At 54.4% G+C, this 16,059-nt stretch overlaps 2 protein-coding genes across 5 annotated transcripts in view; one reads left to right on the forward strand and one right to left on the reverse strand.

Moving 5' to 3' along the window:
• The window catches only part of KIF3A (kinesin family member 3A), a 31,830-nt gene extending 21,525 nt beyond the window's left edge, over nucleotides 1-10,305 (forward strand). For all 4 annotated transcript variants that reach the window (XM_064161517.1, XM_064161518.1, XM_064161519.1 and 1 more), the window contains 6 exons: nucleotides 691-801; nucleotides 2,446-2,571; nucleotides 5,210-5,263; nucleotides 6,011-6,079; nucleotides 6,272-6,396; nucleotides 6,929-10,305. In XM_064161517.1, the coding sequence (XP_064017587.1) occupies nucleotides 691-801; nucleotides 2,446-2,571; nucleotides 5,210-5,263; nucleotides 6,011-6,079; nucleotides 6,272-6,396; nucleotides 6,929-6,977 (534 nt within the window). In that variant the 3' untranslated portion in view covers nucleotides 6,978-10,305. The remainder of the gene's footprint in view (nucleotides 1-690; nucleotides 802-2,445; nucleotides 2,572-5,209; nucleotides 5,264-6,010; nucleotides 6,080-6,271; nucleotides 6,397-6,928) is intronic.
• Nucleotides 10,306-11,817: 1,512 nt separating this feature from the next.
• Nucleotides 11,818-15,660, reverse strand: IL4 (interleukin 4). The gene is made up of 4 exons (XM_064162244.1): nucleotides 15,529-15,660; nucleotides 15,279-15,326; nucleotides 12,595-12,726; nucleotides 11,818-11,922 (listed from the first exon to the last, which is right to left on the reverse strand). Exons 1-4 carry the CDS (start codon nucleotides 15,658-15,660, stop codon nucleotides 11,818-11,820), a joined length of 417 nt encoding a protein of 138 aa, XP_064018314.1.
• Nucleotides 15,661-16,059: the final 399 nt, after the last annotated feature.

Consider the following 16,059-nt stretch of genomic DNA (forward strand, 5'->3'; position numbering starts at 1 on the left):
AAAGGTTCCTTCCCACCCAAAGCACTTTGTAATTCTGTGATGGGCACTTTTGAACAGGGCCTGTTGTGGGAGGTGATGATTTGAACTAAAAAAGGGGGATTTAGACTGAAGAGAAGAAAGAAATCTTTCAATGAGAGACCCTGGCCCAGGTTGGCCAGAGAGGTGAGAGCTGCCCCATCCCTGGAACCATTCCAGGTGAGGTTGTTTGTGGCTGTGAGCAACCTGCTGTAGTTGCAGATGTCTCTGCTGACTGCAGGGGTTGGACCAAGTGACCTTTCAGGGTCCCTTCCAACTCAACTCAGTCTGGAATTCTATGGAATGAGCTGCCCAGGGATGTGGTGAAGTCTCCATCCCTGGAGGTGTTGAAGCCAAGCCTGGCTGGGGCACTTAGTGCCATGATCTGGTTGATTGGCCAGGGCTGGGTGCTAGGTTGAACTGGATGAGCTTGGAGCTCTCTGCCAACCTGCCTGATTCTATGATTCTAACCAGTTCTGAAGCCACAGGTTAGCAGTGCCTGGCTGCAGGGTGCTGCAGTCCCTATGGATCCAAGCCAGCTGGCCAAGTCAGGACTTCCAAGCCCTTGGAAATGCTCTGTTTTGTTGCAGTTGTTTCTCCTGTTGTCCACACCACTGCAGGCAGTATCTGTGCTGGTGCTGATGTGTGGCTGTCTCTGCTAACTGTTGCACACAGCAAGAGCGCTTGGACATCGAGGAGAAGTACACCACCCTCCAGGAGGAGGCACAGGGCAAAACCAAAAAGCTGAAGAAGGTTTGGACCATGCTTATGGCTGCAAAATCAGAGGTTGGTGTCTGAAGCACTCAGCTCCTGCTCACAGGAGGGACTGGGGGGCTGGGAAGGGTGGGACCTGGAGGTAGTGATAGATATTAGGCTGAAGATGAGGCAGCAGTGTGCCCAGGTGGCCAAGAGAGCCAATGGCATCCTGGGCTGGCTCAGGAGCAGTGTGGGCAGCAGGACAAGGGAGGTTATTCTGCCCCTGTACTCAGCACTGGTCAGGCCACCCCTTGAGTGCTATGTCCAGTTCTGGGCTCCTCAAGTCAAGAGAGATGTTCAGGTGCTAGAAGGTGTCCAGAGAAGGGCAACAGAGCTGTTGAAAGGCCTGGAACACAAACCCTATGAGGAGAGGCTGAGGGAGCTGGGGATGTTTAGCCTAGAGGAGAGGAGGCTCAGGGCAGACCTCATTGCTGTCTACAACTACCTGAAGGGACATTGTGGGTGGCCTCTTCTGCCAGGCAAGCAGCAACAGAACAAGGGGACACAGCCTCAAGCTGTGCCAGGGGAGGTCTAGGCTGGCTGTTAGGAGGAAGTTGTTGTCAGAGAGAGTGATTGGCATTGGAATGGGCTGCCCAGGGAGGTGGTGGAGTCGCCGTGCCTGGAGGTGTTGAAGCCAAGGCTGGCTGGGGCACTTAGTGCCATGGTCTGGTTGCTTGGCCATGGCTGGGTGCTAGGTTGGTCTGGATGAGCTTGGAGGACTCTGCCAACCTGCTTGATTCTATGACTTAGTGGCACACCAGGACCGGGGCCACGTCTTTGCGTTGTGCACTTGGCTCAGGTAGCTTAAAAATGTCTCTTCATGTGTCAGCTGCACAGGGGCTGCTGCAGGGCTTTTCCCCAAGCCAGCCTGAGGTCAGGGGGGTTGTGTGAGGCCCTGGGAGATTCAGCACTTACAAGGGCTTGTGGTGATAGGGAACGGATTGAAGCTTGAGGAGGGCAGATTGAGACTGGAAGGAGGAAATTCTTCCCAGTGAGGGTGGTGAGACACTGGCACAGGTTGCCCAAGGAGATTGTGGATGCTCCCTCCCTAGGGGTGTTCAAGGCCAGGCTGGATGAGGCCTTGAGCAACCTGGGCTAGTGGAAGATGTCCCTGCCCATGGCAGGGGAGTTGGAACTGGATGACCTTTAAGGTTCCAAGGCACTCCCTGGTTCTATGAAAGCCACTAAGCAAAATGTTTTCTGGCAGCCCAATTTGCTTTGCAGTGTCTCAAGGGCTCCCTGCCCTTAGCTCTCTGTCTTTTCTGCCTGCTGCCCTCATCTCTTCCTCAATCACTGGATCACTGTGTCCTCTGGCTGGTATCTAGAGTTCCTGTGTCATAAAAAATGCATTTTTATCTTCAGCATCAGAGGATTTCCTTGAAATCTTGCCAGAGACAGAGACTTGTCTGCATGCTTTGTTTGCTCTTAGCTGGTGCAGAAGTTGAGCTGGCAGAAGGCCAGTCTGGCTTTTAGGAAGCTGAGGCCTTAAGGCTCCTCTCAGCTATCTCTGAGCTGAACATCTCAGGGTGGGTTTATTCTTCAGAGTTCTAGCAGCTAGAGCCAGAGCTTGCTTTGTCTGCCCAAAAGCCTCATGTAGGCAGAGGACTGTTTTCTTTTAGGCTGTTACCAGGGCTTAAGCTGGTGCTGACTCCCCAATGCCTGCTTTGTCCTCAGATGGCAGATCTGCAACAAGAGCACCAGAGAGAGATTGAAGGACTGCTGGAGAACATTCGGCAGCTGAGCAGAGAGCTTCGTCTGCAGATGCTCATCATAGACAACTTCATTCCTCAGGACTATCAGGTAAGGGCACAGAGCTGAAGCTGAGCCCTCTGCCTTTTCTCCTGGCTGGCAAACACAGAGTTGGAGTCCCTTTCTCCTCCTCCTCCTCTCTGTTCCATCCTCTTCCCCTCCCTCCTTCCCTCCCTTCCATCCCCTTCCCTTCCCCTCCTCTCCTTCCTCCCCTCCCTTCCCTCCCCTTCCCTTCCCCTGCTTCTCCTCCTCTCCCTTCCCTCCCCTTCCCTTCCCCTGCTTCTCCTCCTCTCCCTTCCCTCCCCTTCCCTTCCCCTGCTTCTCCTCCTCTCCCTTCCCTCCCCTTCCCTTCCCCTGCTTCTCCTCCTCTCCCTTCCATCCCCTTCCCTTCCCCTGCTTCTCCTCCTCTCCCTTCCATCCCCTTCCCTTCCCCTGCTTCTCCTCCTCTCCCTTCCCTCCCCTTCCCTTCCCCTGCTTCTCCTCCTCTCCCTTCCCTCCCCTTCCCTTCCCCTGCTTCTCCTCCTCTCCCTTCCCTCCCCTTCCCTTCCCCTGCTTCTCCTCCTCTCCCTTCCATCCCCTTCCCTTCCCCTGCTTCTCCTCCTCTCCCTTCCATCCCCTTCCCTTCCCCTGCTTCTCCTCCTCTCCCTTCCATCCCCTTCCCTTCCCCTGCTTCTCCTCCTCTCCCTTCCATCCCCTTCCCTTCCCCTGCTTCTCCTCCTCTCCCTTCCATCCCCTTCCCTTCCCCTGCTTCTCCTCCTCTCCCTTCCCTCCCCTTCCCTTCCCCTGCTTCTCCTCCTCTCCCTTCCATCCCCTTCCCTTCCCCTGCTTCTCCTCCTCTCCCTTCCATCCCCTTCCCTTCCCCTGCTTCTCCTCCTCTCCCTTCCATCCCCTCCCCTTCCCCTGCTTCTCCTCCTCTCCCTTCCATCCCCTTCCCTTCCCCTGCTTCTCCTCCTCTCCCTTCCATCCCCTTCCCTTCCCCTGCTTCTCCTCCTCTCCCTTCCATCCCCTTCCCTTCCCCTGCTTCTCCTCCTCTCCCTTCCATCCCCTTCCCTTCCCCTGCTTCTCCTCCTCTCCCTTCCATCCCCTTCCCTTCTCCTTCCCTCTCCTCCTCCTTACCTGGACTGTTGAAACCAGCTGATGGTGGGGCAGGAAAAGATGCTTTTATTGAGTGACTCTTGTAACCTGGTGGACTTCAGCTGGTAGTTGAGTTGCCAGAAGGTCACTGGGTGCATTTGGCTCCAAAAGCAGCACCCCCATGTGCATAAGGAATGCAGAATGGCTTTGTGTTTCTCAGAAGACTGGATAAGGTTGGTTCTGGAACCCTTTAGGGAAGCACTGTGGCAGGGGCTGGAAGCAGAGGGCTGTGCTAATCTCAGTTCTCTCACAGCTCATTGTCCCATTCATCACCTGTCTGACTGCTGTAGTCACCCTTCAAATCCTCCTTTTTCTACTGTGCTTCAGAGTCTGATACTAAAAGGAGAAAGAAGAAGCTTGGAACTCTTCACTTCTTCTTTGGATTATGACCACATTAGGCAGGAAATTCATGATGACCTTCAGGTTGGATTTAGATGGTCCTTGAGGTCTCTTCCAACCTGTGTAGGTCTGGGGAGAAATTATGATGCACACTAATAGAGAACCCAAAAATTATTTCACTTTAATCCCTCATTTCTTTTCCCACTATGTTTCATGGTGTTTATTGTTTATCCTGATGGCTTGGGTGTAATGGGAAACCAGTGCTAGAAGTGGGATCTTTGGTGCCTGCAATCTGGAAGTGGTAGTCCTCTCAGACTGTAAACAGGGGGTTTTGAACATAGAATGGTCTAGGTTGGAAGTGACCTCAAAGCTCATTCAGCTGCCCTTGAACACCTCCAGGGAGGTTGTGGAGCACAGAATCACCCAATGTGATCTTTGATGTGATCTTTGATCACATTGGGTGATTCTGTGCTCCACAACCTCCCTGGGCAACCTGTGCCAGTGTCTCACTACCCTCACTCTGTGCTCCACAACCTCCCTTGGGCAACCTGTGCCAGTGTCTCACCACCCTCACTCTGTGCTCCACAACCTCCCTGGGCAACCTGTGCCAGTGTCTCACCACCCTCACTCTCTGTGCTCCACAACCTCCCTGGGCAACCTGTGCCAGTGTCTCACCACCCTCACTCTCTGTGCTCCACAACCTCCCTTGGGCAACTTGTGCCAGTGTCTCACCACCCTCACTCTGTGCTCCACAACCTCCCTGGGCAACCTGTGCCAGTGTCTCACCACCCTCACTCTCTGTGCTCCACAACCTCCCTGGGCAACCTGTGCCAGTGTCTCACCCCCCTCACTGTCAAGAACCCTTTCCTAACATCCAGTTTCAATCTCCCCTCTGCCACTTTAAACCCATTCCTCCTTGTCCTGTCATTACAAGACCTTGTCCACTGTCCCTCCCCAGCCTTCCTGTAGGTCCCCTTCAGAATCAGCATGGTTTGATTTGGAAGGGACCTTTTGCAGGTCATGTAGTCAACCTCCTGGCAGTCAAGGACTGAGCTTTGCCTAGAGCAGGTTTCAGTGATATCACAGTGCTGATTAACAACCACTTGGCACGCTCAGGGCTGCTGTTAAGTGATGTGCCCAGCCCTTCAGGGCTGGGAAATGCAGCTGGAGGGATGATTGTGCAAGGCTGCAGCACCTCCTGTGCTCCTCTCTCTAGGAAAAGATTGAGAACTACGTTCACTGGAATGAAGACATTGGAGAGTGGCAGCTGGTAAGCTCGGGGCTGGTGTTGGCACAGCCTCCTGGGGAGTCAGCCCAGAAGGGCACAGAGTCTCTTTGTATAGACTTGGGGTTGCCAGGAGTGGCTGGCAGGCTGCCAGGATGGAGAAAGACCTGGGAGTGTTGGCTGACAGCTGGCTGCATGTGAGCTGTTGTGTGTTTGGGTGGCCAAGAAGGCCACCAGCATCCTGGCTTGGATCAGCACTCGTGTGGCCAGCAGAGTACTGACCCTCTGTGCTTGTCACTGGGGAGGCTGCATCTGGAGTGCTGTGCTCAGTTTTGGGCCACTCACTCCCAGAGGGACACTGAGGGGCTGGAAAAGGGCAACAAAATGGTCTGAAGAGCAGGGCTGGTGGGGAGCAGCTGGGGGAACTGGAATTGTTCAGCCTGGAGAACCTCAATCTCTTACAGCTCTCTGAAAGGAGGTTGGAGCCAGGTGGGGATTGGTCTGTTCTCCTAAGGCACAAGTGATAGTATGAGAGGAAATGGCCTCAAGTAGCACCAGGGGAGGTGTAGGTTGGACATAAGAAGCTTCTTCACTGAAAGGGGTCTCTAGCACTGGAGCAGGCTCCCCAGGGAGGTGGTTGAATCCCTACCCCTGGAGATGTTTCAGAGATGTGGTGCTGAGGGCTGTGGTTTAGCACCAGCCTCAGGTGGAGGCAGTGACCTGACAGATCTTTTTCAACCCAAATGATTCTTCCAAAGCAAGACTTTGCTGACAAACCTTTCTTTCTTCCAGAAATGTGTGGCATATACAGGAAACAACATGAGGAAGCAAACCCCTGTCCTGGACAAGAAAGAGAAAGATGTGAGTGGCTTTATGAGCTTCTCTTCAACTGCAGAGGTGAAGCTCTGCTGCCTGTGCCTCCCGCTGCATGCTTGCAGTAAAACCATCCACTTCCAGCTGTGAGATGGGTCCTTGTAGCATCCCCAAAGCAACACTGATCAGTGCATAAATGCTTCTGATGATCTTTTGTGGGGTTGTTTGTTTTTTCCCCAGCCCTTTGAGGTGGACCTTTCCCACGTTTACTTGGCTTACACTGAAGAAAGCTTGAGGCAGTCGCTGCTGAAGCTGGAGAGACCCAGGACCTCTAAAGGAAGATCCAGGCCCAAGACTGGTAGAAGGTGAAGAACTTTGGAGTATCTTTGTGTCATGGGGGATTAACCCAGGGGAAGGCTTAAGTTTGTGTGTGCAAACTTAGCCCAAGCCTTCAAACAATTGCCTAAGGAGAGGTGAAAACTCAATCACTTGGCCACAGTACCGAGTTTGCTGGTGCCAAGCGGGGGCAGAACCAAGCTGAAATCTTGTCCAAGAGGACCTCTTTGGGGGGAATTTTCTGATGCTTTGTTTTGCTTCATTGCCATCTTCTGGCTTCTTTATTTATTTGGCCATGTTTTGTGGGTCAGTTGAAGATCTGACACAGCCCAGGAATATGGTATTGAGGGTGGGGGGGGGAGGGAGGAGATTTCAGCCTGGTGGATTTTGGTTTGGTTTTGCTGTGTTCGTGGCAGAGTAACACTGTGTGTTAGTTTGGACTTGAACTGTGGCTGGTCCCTCTGTTTCTTAGACAACATAGTGATGTGTGTGTGGTGTTGTCTGTTTGTTTGTTTCCCACCCCCTTCCTCTCCCCCTTTCCCTTTCTTACTCTCCAAACAGAAAACGTTCGGCAAAGCCAGGAGCTGTCATTGACTCCCTGCTGCAGTAGGTGTGACCTGGTCAGGATTTGCCTGTTCAGTGAGTCTATAAAATTGGACCAGAATATGGAATTCCAGGAGATGGCACAGTTTGAACTTCCCCTTCCTTCCCTCCCCCAACCCCCTAAGCTGTATCAAAACCATACCTTGCTGGTATGGAGCTTTTGATTTTAACCAACCCATCTCTTTGTCCTTAGTTGTCCTGTATGTTATATTAACAGACTATTAAACAGGTTGTGAAACTCCACGTGGTAAATGTGTGGCAAAACTATAGCAGACAAAGCTCCTAGGTGGTAACTCCAAAGAGTTGATGAGCTCCTGACATTTCTTAGGCTGCTGAATCAAGATTCCTGCCCTGCTTTGTGCACACACACACACACACCTGGCAGCTTTCATTAGCTCCCCTCTCTCTCTCTCTTGCACCTGGTGGCTCCAAACCTGAGAGCTTCAAACCCTTTTTGGTTAAATAGTCCTCACCTGATCGTGTTTGTGGCTCAAATGCTTAGCTCTTCTCTCATTATTTGCTGCCTTTCTGTACAGACAAACCTCAAAAGCACCTGGGGAGGGCAAACACAAATGCCAAAAGCCTGAAGCTCCTGGCAAGGGACCATGCTTTTAAGTGAGGCAACCCCCTAAGCTTTTCAAGTGGTGCTTTTCATTTGTAGCCAAGCTTTTGGGGCAGAGGCAAGAGAGAGCTTTGGGTTCCCCCCCCCCTCCTTTTTAAAGCTGTGTTGCAATATTGCTTTGGCTGCTTTTTTTTATGCTTCTGAGCTGGGATTTTTGACTTGTCTGTGAATTGTTTTGTGATCTGGACAGCAGAGATGATTTAAGGGGGATGCTTTGACACCAGGAGAGTTGGCTGCAGCCTTGGCACTGTTGAGTGTGGTTTTCTTAGCCCTGGTTTACAAGGGCATGGAAGTGATGATGGATTTGACTCTCCTGTATTACAGCAGGCATGGAATTGCCCAGTTTTTTCCCAGTAGCATCCCCTGAAATAGCTGCTGCTGTTCCTTGCTGTGTGGAATGTATCACCTCTGACTGTGCTCTGCTGAGAGGCAAGCAGTTCTGGTCTCTGATAAGCATTTCTTTGTGGTGGCTGCTCTTATTGTTTGTTTCTGTTTGGTTGATGTTGATGCTGCTAATAGACACACCTCACTTTAAGACATGGCTTTAGTGTCACAGAAGATGCACCTCCTTTGGATCCCTCTGTGTTTTGTAGCTGGTGCTGGAGCATATGGGCTGCAGGCATCTCAGTAGCTCCTTTGGCAGGGTGCTGGAACTTCATCTGGTCTTAGTGTTACCCAGAGGTGGAAAAAGCTGTGAGTACTGATAGGAGAAATGGAGTCCTTAAGTGTAGAGTCACTCAATGGTTTGAGTTAGAAGGGACCTTTTAAAGGTCATTTAGTCCCACATCCCTGCAGTCAGCAGGGGTGAAAAAGTGGCAGGAAGAACAGGACAGCTCCTTGGGTGTCCTGAGTTCTTGCTAGTAGCCATGTTTGACTGCTGGAGTGTTTCTGGGAGGTACTTGGAGTAATTACAACTTGCTGAGCAGGTTGTTATTCTGAATTCCTGCCAATCCAAGCTGCAGGAGGCTTTGCTGTTGAGTTGCTGACCTTACTTTGAATCTGCTTGGGTAGACTTGGGTTATCCCTGTACTCTTGCAGCCCAGAAACCACACATCTCCTGGGCTGATCCCCAGCAGCATGGGTAGGGAGGGAATTCTGCCCATTTGCTCTGCTCAGACCTTCCCCTGCAGTGCTGGGGCTAGCTCTGGAGTCCTCAGCACAGACAGGGAGCTGCTGGAGCAGGGCCAGAGGAGGCCACAGCAATGCTGGCAGGGCTGGAAGGGCTCTGCTGTGAGGCCAGGCTGGGAGAGTTGGGGGTGTTCAACCTGTGGAAGGGAAGGCTCCAGGGGGATCTTAGGTGGCTACAGGAGAGGGACTTGTTCCAAAGGCATGGAGTGACAGCATGAGGGCTGATGGCTTCAAGCTGGATTCAGATGAGACATTAGGAGGAAATTCTGCCCCATGAGAGTGCTGAAGCAGTGGAATAGGTTGCCCAGAGAAGTTGTGGAGGCTCCAAGCCTAGAGATATTGAAGGCCAGGCTGGATGGAGCTTTCAGCAGCCTGGGCTAGTGGAAGGTGTCCCTGCCTGTAGCAGGGATTTGGAAGTAGATGATATTTAAGGTCCCTTCCAGCCCAAACCCTTCTATGATTCTATCTCATGTTCCACCCTTCTTATCAAACAAGAGGCTGAAAATGGCTTTGGTGCTGCTGTGTCCCAACCACTTAGGTCAGTTGAGTCCCAGCAGATGGGGCCAGAGCTGTCAGGCCAGGGGGGAAACTGTTGTGTTCCTCTCTTGTGTTGTGCTGAGATTAACTGAGGGAGCTCCTCTTGAACTGTGCTTTCAAAAAGCCACTGAACATGGCTGGGGTTTTTGTTTTGACCTAGCAGACACCAGTGGCTGAGTGACACCACTGAGCCATGACCCTGCTCTTAGAGAGACACAGAAGCTAACTCCAGAGCCACATGCATTAGGATTTAATAACCTCACAGTGCTGCTGCTGCAAGTTGAGTCCTCTGCATAGCTAAATGAGCAGAGAAACCAAACTATAGCTTGTGCTCCTTTAACTGGTCAGAGAGCCCTGGGCTGGTTGTAATCTCCTGCTACAGGGGCTGGGAGAACAAACTGCTCTTCTAGAGGGCTTCAAATGAACCTTCTCATGGTCATAATGATCTCTCACCCTGGCTTACCTGGAGCTTTTTGCTGAAGTTCTGGCAGCTTCCCTTCTCAAAGCAGGGAGTCTGGTGTGGGGCTGAGCTCATGGACCCTCTGGGTGGTCTGTGAACGCCTAAGAGGTCCCTAAAGGAGGAGGGGAGGTTGGTTGTGTGGGGGTTAAGAGCTTAATCCATCCCTTCCTGTCCCCATGATATATAAACCTTGTGTGCTCATCTTCCTCTCACCACCAGAAGGCTCCCCTCGTTGCAGGACATCAACCTTAAGATCGAGCTTCTGCCTGGTGTTGAATGTTGTGTACATGAATTAGTTCATCTTTAACTTGTTCCTGAGCCTTTCTTTAAGAGAAGGGGGAAATGGTCCTCAGTGCCTTTCTCTGACTGCACTGCACATCTCCAGCTGTCACCTTCTCAACGGTTCTGCTTAGCCAAGCTGCTGCAGAGAGGAGAATCTGCTCATCTCTAACAGTTTTCTTATTTATTGGGGGTTTTTCCTGGGTTACTGCTTTGTGTTAACAATTAAACCTCCTTCTTGACACTGTACATAGCAGTCCTGTGGCCCTGGAGCATGTTCATCCCATCAAATAAAAGTCTTGATTCCTAGTCCCACCTCTCTGTGTGTGGTTTTCAACTCCCTCGGTGCACACAGCAGCTCTCTGACTTGGTTGTTAGGCTCAAGCAGTCTGTGCAGCTCTGATCTGCAGCAGCTGGTGGAGAAGTGAATGTAGGCTGGATGGGGACCAGCCAAGCTTCAAGGCAGTGGGCAGCAAGCTCCTGTAGAAGAGGTAGAGGAGGCAGAACAAGAGGATGCTCTGTGAGACCCTGCAGGAGAGCAGTGGGAGGAGGTTGGTTGAAGAGCCTAAGATGGGCCTCAAGGAGCTGACAAGGCACAGGGAATTGTCTAGGCTGGAACAGACCTTTAGGATCAAGTCTAACCACTTGCCCAACATACCAAATCACCACCAAGCCCTGCCCCTCAGCACCACATCTGCACACCTCTGAAACCCCTCCAGGGGTGGGGACTCCTCCACTGCCCTGGGCAGCCTGGGCCAGGCTTTGACAGCCCTTTAGGGGAAGAAATTGTTCCTCATGTCTGTGTCCTGGGGCAACTTTGGCCTCTTTCCTCTTGTCCTGTCACTTCTTCCTTGGGAGAAGAGACCAACATCCATTTGGCTCCAGCCTCTTTTCAGGGACTTGCAGAGAGCCAGAAGATCCCTCCTGGGCCCCCATGTTGGTGACCTCCTCTGGCCCTGCTCCAGCAGGTCCCTGTCTGTGCAGTGCTAAGGATTCCAGAGCTGGCCTCAGCTGGCCAAGGGGTCTGAGCGGAGGGGCAGAATCCCCTCGCTGCCAGTGCTGGGCTGGCAGTGCTCAGTGCTGGCTCATGTCCTGCTTTGCACCCCCAAGTTGTCCTCCTCAGGGCTGCCCACCAGCCTGTGTTGATACCAAGGGCTGCCCAACCCATGTGCATGCAGGGCCTTGCCCTTGTCCAGCCTTAAGAGGCTCAGCTCTGTTCCTCTGCTGCAGGAGCTGCACAGCTCCCAGTGGGTTTCTTCCTCCAGAGGATGGCTCAGCCTGCCCAGGCACTCACTGCCAGGCTTTTGTGGTCTAACCTTGCAGCTCCCCTGAGTCCTGTGACTCAAGCTGATGCAGGAGCCAAACCTTGCAGAGTCCTGGGACTTTCCACAGGCCTCTGCCATGCTGTGCCAAAGCAAGTTGCAGAGTGGTAGACGCCTAAATACCTGCAGGACTTGGGTCTTGTGCTGCTGCAGAGACTGTAACCACCACCCAGCAGGCTGGAGTCATCTCCTCCAGCTAAAGCTAAGGTTCCCACACCCCCCTGAGCAGCCACAACCAGGCTGCAGCCTCAGGTAGCTCCTCGAGGAAGCATCCCCAGGGTCCTTCAGAGATGCTGTCCTGCTCCCTGCTGCAGTTCCCACCTTCAACCGCTCAAATCTCTTCCTCTCTCTGCTTCACTTCTGGGTGAGGAACATCTCAGGCAGCTTCTGACACATTTAGTCCAAAAATACATTTATTTAAAAAAAAAAAATATATAAATAAGCTCTGGGGGCAATCCAGCATCCTTAGAGTTCAAAGCCAAGAAGCCAAGCTCGTTTCTCACTCCCAGCTCCTGCTTTTCGCTAGGCGTTGGTGCGCTCTGCCTAAGTCCATCAGGAACTGCTTCAGGGAGGTAGTGGTGGCTCCTGCCACCGGGCACGGCGCCTGCGAGAGGGAGAAGTGAGCCCTGCTGTGCTTCCTTCAGCAGCCAGCTGGGGCTGCAGCCTGCTCTGGGCTGCTGAGGGTGGGGGAGGTTAGAGCCAGGGAATTGCTGCTCTGAGGTCATCCAGTCCAAGTCTCACCCCAGCACCACCGTGGCCACTAAGCCATGACTTGAAGTGCCGTGGCCACAAGTTTCCTGAACACCTCCAGGGATGGGGACTCCACCACCTGCCTGCACAACCTATCCCAAAGCCTGAGCACTCTTCCTGTAAGGATTGGATGAGGTGGAAGGGAGAATGGAGGAGTTTGAAGGCTGCAAAGGGCTTAGCCTCATAGAGACATGGAATCACAGAGTCAGTTTGGCTGGAAAAGACCTTTGAGACCACCAAGTCCAACCATTCTCTGAGTCCAGCCAAGCCACACAAGTGATTGGGTTGGGAGGGGCCCTCAAAAGTCATCTTATCCAATCCCCCCTGCAGTCTGTAGGGACACCTGCACCTACAGCAGGTTGCTCAAGGTCACACCAGGTCTGGCCTTGAATGTCTCCAGAGATGGGACCTCAACCACCTCTCTGGGCAACCTGTTGCAGTGTTTGACTGCAGAAGCCTGGTGCTAAACTGAGGCTGGTGCAAAGCCATGTCCCAGCCTGCAGGCTGCTGAGGCTCCCTGTCTCACCTTGTAGCCCATGTTCCTCCTTTCCACCAGTCTGAGCAAGTTGGAGTAGATGCCCTCCAGGTAGCTGTGGCAGCTGTGGCTCTGCCATAGGACAGTAGCAGCTTTGCATAGGATCTCCACATCATCACCTGTCTGGAAAAAGACACAAGTGGCTCTTTTGGGGACCTTTTTCTACAGTCATGGTTTCAGCAGCAGCACACATAGTGCATTTCTGGCCCAAAGGGCAGCTCCAAAGTGCAGCTCCAGATGCTCCCTCCCTGGAGGGGTCCAAGGCCAGGCTGGGTGAGGCCTTGAGCAGCCTGGTCTAGTGGGAGGTGCCCATGATCATGGCTGGGGGGGTTAGAACTACATGATCACCAAGGTCCCTTCCAACCCAAACCATCCTGTGGATCTACCTCAAAGCTTCCCAGTGCCTGTGTGTGGAGTTGCTTCTGTTCCCACCTCTGGTGAGGAGGGAGCTGCCAGTGTAGCTGCAGCAGAACTTGGCACAGTGATGCACACCTACACAATCCCAGCGTGGTGGGGCTGGGACAGCTGGAGATCAGCCAGTCCAAAGCCTCTGCTTTGGCAGGGGCACCCACAGCAGCTTGCCCAGGGTCACAGTGGCCAGGTGGAGCTGGAATCTCTGCAGAGAAGGAGACTCCAGCACCTCTCTGGGCAGCCTGCCCCAGGGCTCACACCAAACAAGTTTCTCTTCCTGTTCAGGAAGCTCCTCCTGGCTTCTGGTTTGTGCCTGCTGCCCCTTGTCCTGTCTGTGGGCACCACTGGCAAGAGCCTGGCCCTGCATGCTTAGAGCATCATGGAACCATAGAATCCAGCAGGTTGGGAGAGAGCTCCAAGTTCATCCAGCCCAACCTAGCACCCAGACCTGGCCAATCAACCAGACCATGGCACTAAGTGCCCCAGCCAGGCTTGGCTGCAACACCTCCAGGCACAGCCACTCCACCACCTCCCTGGGCAGCCCATTCCAATGCCAATCACTCTCTCTGACAACAACTTCCTCCTCACAGCCAGCCTAGACCTGCCCTGGCACAACTTGAGGCTGTGCCCCCTTGTTCTACTGCTGGCTGCCTGGCAGCAGAGCCCAACCCCACCTGGCTACAGCCTCCTTGCAGGCAGCTGCAGGCAGCAATCAGCTCTGCCCTGAGCCTCCTCTGCTGCAGGCTGCACCCCCCCAGCTCCCTCAGCCTCTCCTCACAGGGCTGTGCTCCAGGCCCCTCCCCAGCCTTGCTGCCCTTCTCTGGACACCTTCCAGCACCTCAACATCTCTCTGGAATTAGGGGCCAGCTCTTGTCACAGGTCTGAACATGGGGCCTGTGCCAGGGAGCTGCTTCTTGCATGGTCCCGTGGGAATGAAGCTGGTTTGGGTGGGAATAACAAAAGCCCTTAGGAAGAGGCTGGCTGCATTGGGTGCTTTGAGTAGACAAAGCCAGTAGCAGAGACACAGGGAAGGTGAGGAGCTAGTAAGTGCTGGTGGCAATGAGAAATCATTTCAGCTGTCTTCTTCTGATGTCACCTTGGTGCAGGATCTCAGGCAAGTCCCTGGGAGCTCCACCTGCTTGCATCTCCTCAGCTTTCACCCAAGTGCCACCACCAAACCAGCCACCAGCCCATCCCTTCCAGCACAGCCATGTCTGCAGGCACTTGGTCATCAGCATCTGGGGGGACACAACACTCTTTGCTGCCCCAGGGGCTGTGTCCCTGCAGCAAGAGGGGTGGAGGGACCCCGACCCAGGGGTGCTGAGCCCCAGCCCCTCGTGGGAAGCTGCTGTGCCCCTCAGCTGCCAGGCAAACAAGGGGCATTGGTGAAGGCATGGGTATAGTGCCAACAGGAACCTGGGGCTGGGGGAGCTGGCTCAGGCAGCAGCCTCAGAGCTGATTCTCTGAGGAGCCTCCCACCAGGGGCACAGAAGCTGCAGAGGGACAGTGTCCAACCCGGCTATGAGATGCCCTGCGATAGGCACCTGTGGGTGTGGGTGAGGGGGGGCCTAGGCCAAGGGAGAAGGCTCTCCTCTGAAAGCCCTCTGTGCTGCTCCAGCACCCCCTGCCCATCCCTCTGGCCTTCTCCTCACCACTGGCACTGCTTTGGCTGCAGATGGAGATGCATGTGGGAAGGTGAGGACACCAGTGCTGGGTGTAAGAAGGAAGAGGACCATCCTAGCAGCCCAATATCCCTGCCTGGGGCTCCTGATGGACTCCTTGTTCCTGTGCCACCTGTGGGCGGCACTGGAAGCAGTGAGGACCAGCCTGGCAGCTCAGCATCCCTGCTTGGGTCTCCTGATGGGCTCCTTGTTGCTGTGCCACCTATGATGGGCACTGTAAGCAGTGAGGACCAGCCTGGCAGCCCAGCATCCCTGCCTGGGGCTCCTGATGGGCTCCTTGTTGCTGTGCCAACTGTGGTGGGCACTGGAAGCAGTGAGGACCAGCCTGGCAGCCCAGCATCCCTGCCTGGGGCTCCTGATGGGCTTCTTGTTCCTGTGCCACCTGTGGTGGGCACTGGAAGCAGTGAGGACCAGCCTGGCAGCTCAGCATCCCTGCCTGGGGCTCCTGATGGGCTCCTTGCTGCCATGCAGTGCCGCACCAGGACTGGCAGGACTCCACATCCACCTTGTGCTCTCCTCCAGCCCCTGGCAGCCTCTGCCCGTGCCCAACACGGCCAAGGAGAAGCGAATTTTCTCTCTTACCTTATCACCTGCAAAAACATCTGCCACAGTCATCTCGTCGCAGGGGACCTTCAGCGAGACACAGGGGAGAGGAGCAGTCAGGCACCAGCAGCCCCCAGCACGGATGCCCTCGCCGGGTGCCCAGGCAGCCTCCCGCCTGTCCCGCTGCTGCCTGCCGTCCCTCAGCCCCCGGCAGCGTGGCGAGCAGGCTGCTCAGCACCTTCCCCGCCCCAGCACCCCCCTGCCCGCCCAGGGCGAAGGCTGAGCCTACCTCCGAGCGCAGCAGCCGGCTCAGCAGGATGATGTTCTCCCTCAGGAAGCTGGCGGTGGGCGGCAGCAGCGCGGCCGAGCGGCCCCGGCAGGCTGCGAGCAGCAGGCTGGTGAGCAGCAGCAGGATGCTCATGGCCTGCCTGGCTGAAGCCTCCCCTCGGCTGGCGGCGTGTGGATTTGGGGGCGATCTCTACCTGCCCGTGCAGGAACATCTCAATTTATGGCTGCGAAATTGCTGAACCTGTTGGAAAATGGAACAAAAACCCAAGGGCTTTGTTTTTCCCTTAGCTGCACTTTCCAGAGTGGCTCCTATGGACACCAGCTCTCTCTCTGTGTGTAGAAGATGCTCTTCTGATCTTGCAAGGCAGGAAGTTTCCACCGTTAGCCGCCGGCGGTGGGAGTCAGCTGGCAGCAGGCGTGTGCCACCTGCCCGCCCTGCCCCTGCCCCAGCCCCAGCCTTTCCCAGCACCATCAGGCTGGGAGGACCACAGAGCTGCCCGGGCTCGCCTCCTGGAGCCTTGCTTTTTCTCTC

The sequence above is a fragment of the Pogoniulus pusillus genome, chromosome 22 (genome assembly GCF_015220805.1).
Source record: "Pogoniulus pusillus isolate bPogPus1 chromosome 22, bPogPus1.pri, whole genome shotgun sequence".
Taxonomy (NCBI): domain Eukaryota; kingdom Metazoa; phylum Chordata; class Aves; order Piciformes; family Lybiidae; genus Pogoniulus; species Pogoniulus pusillus.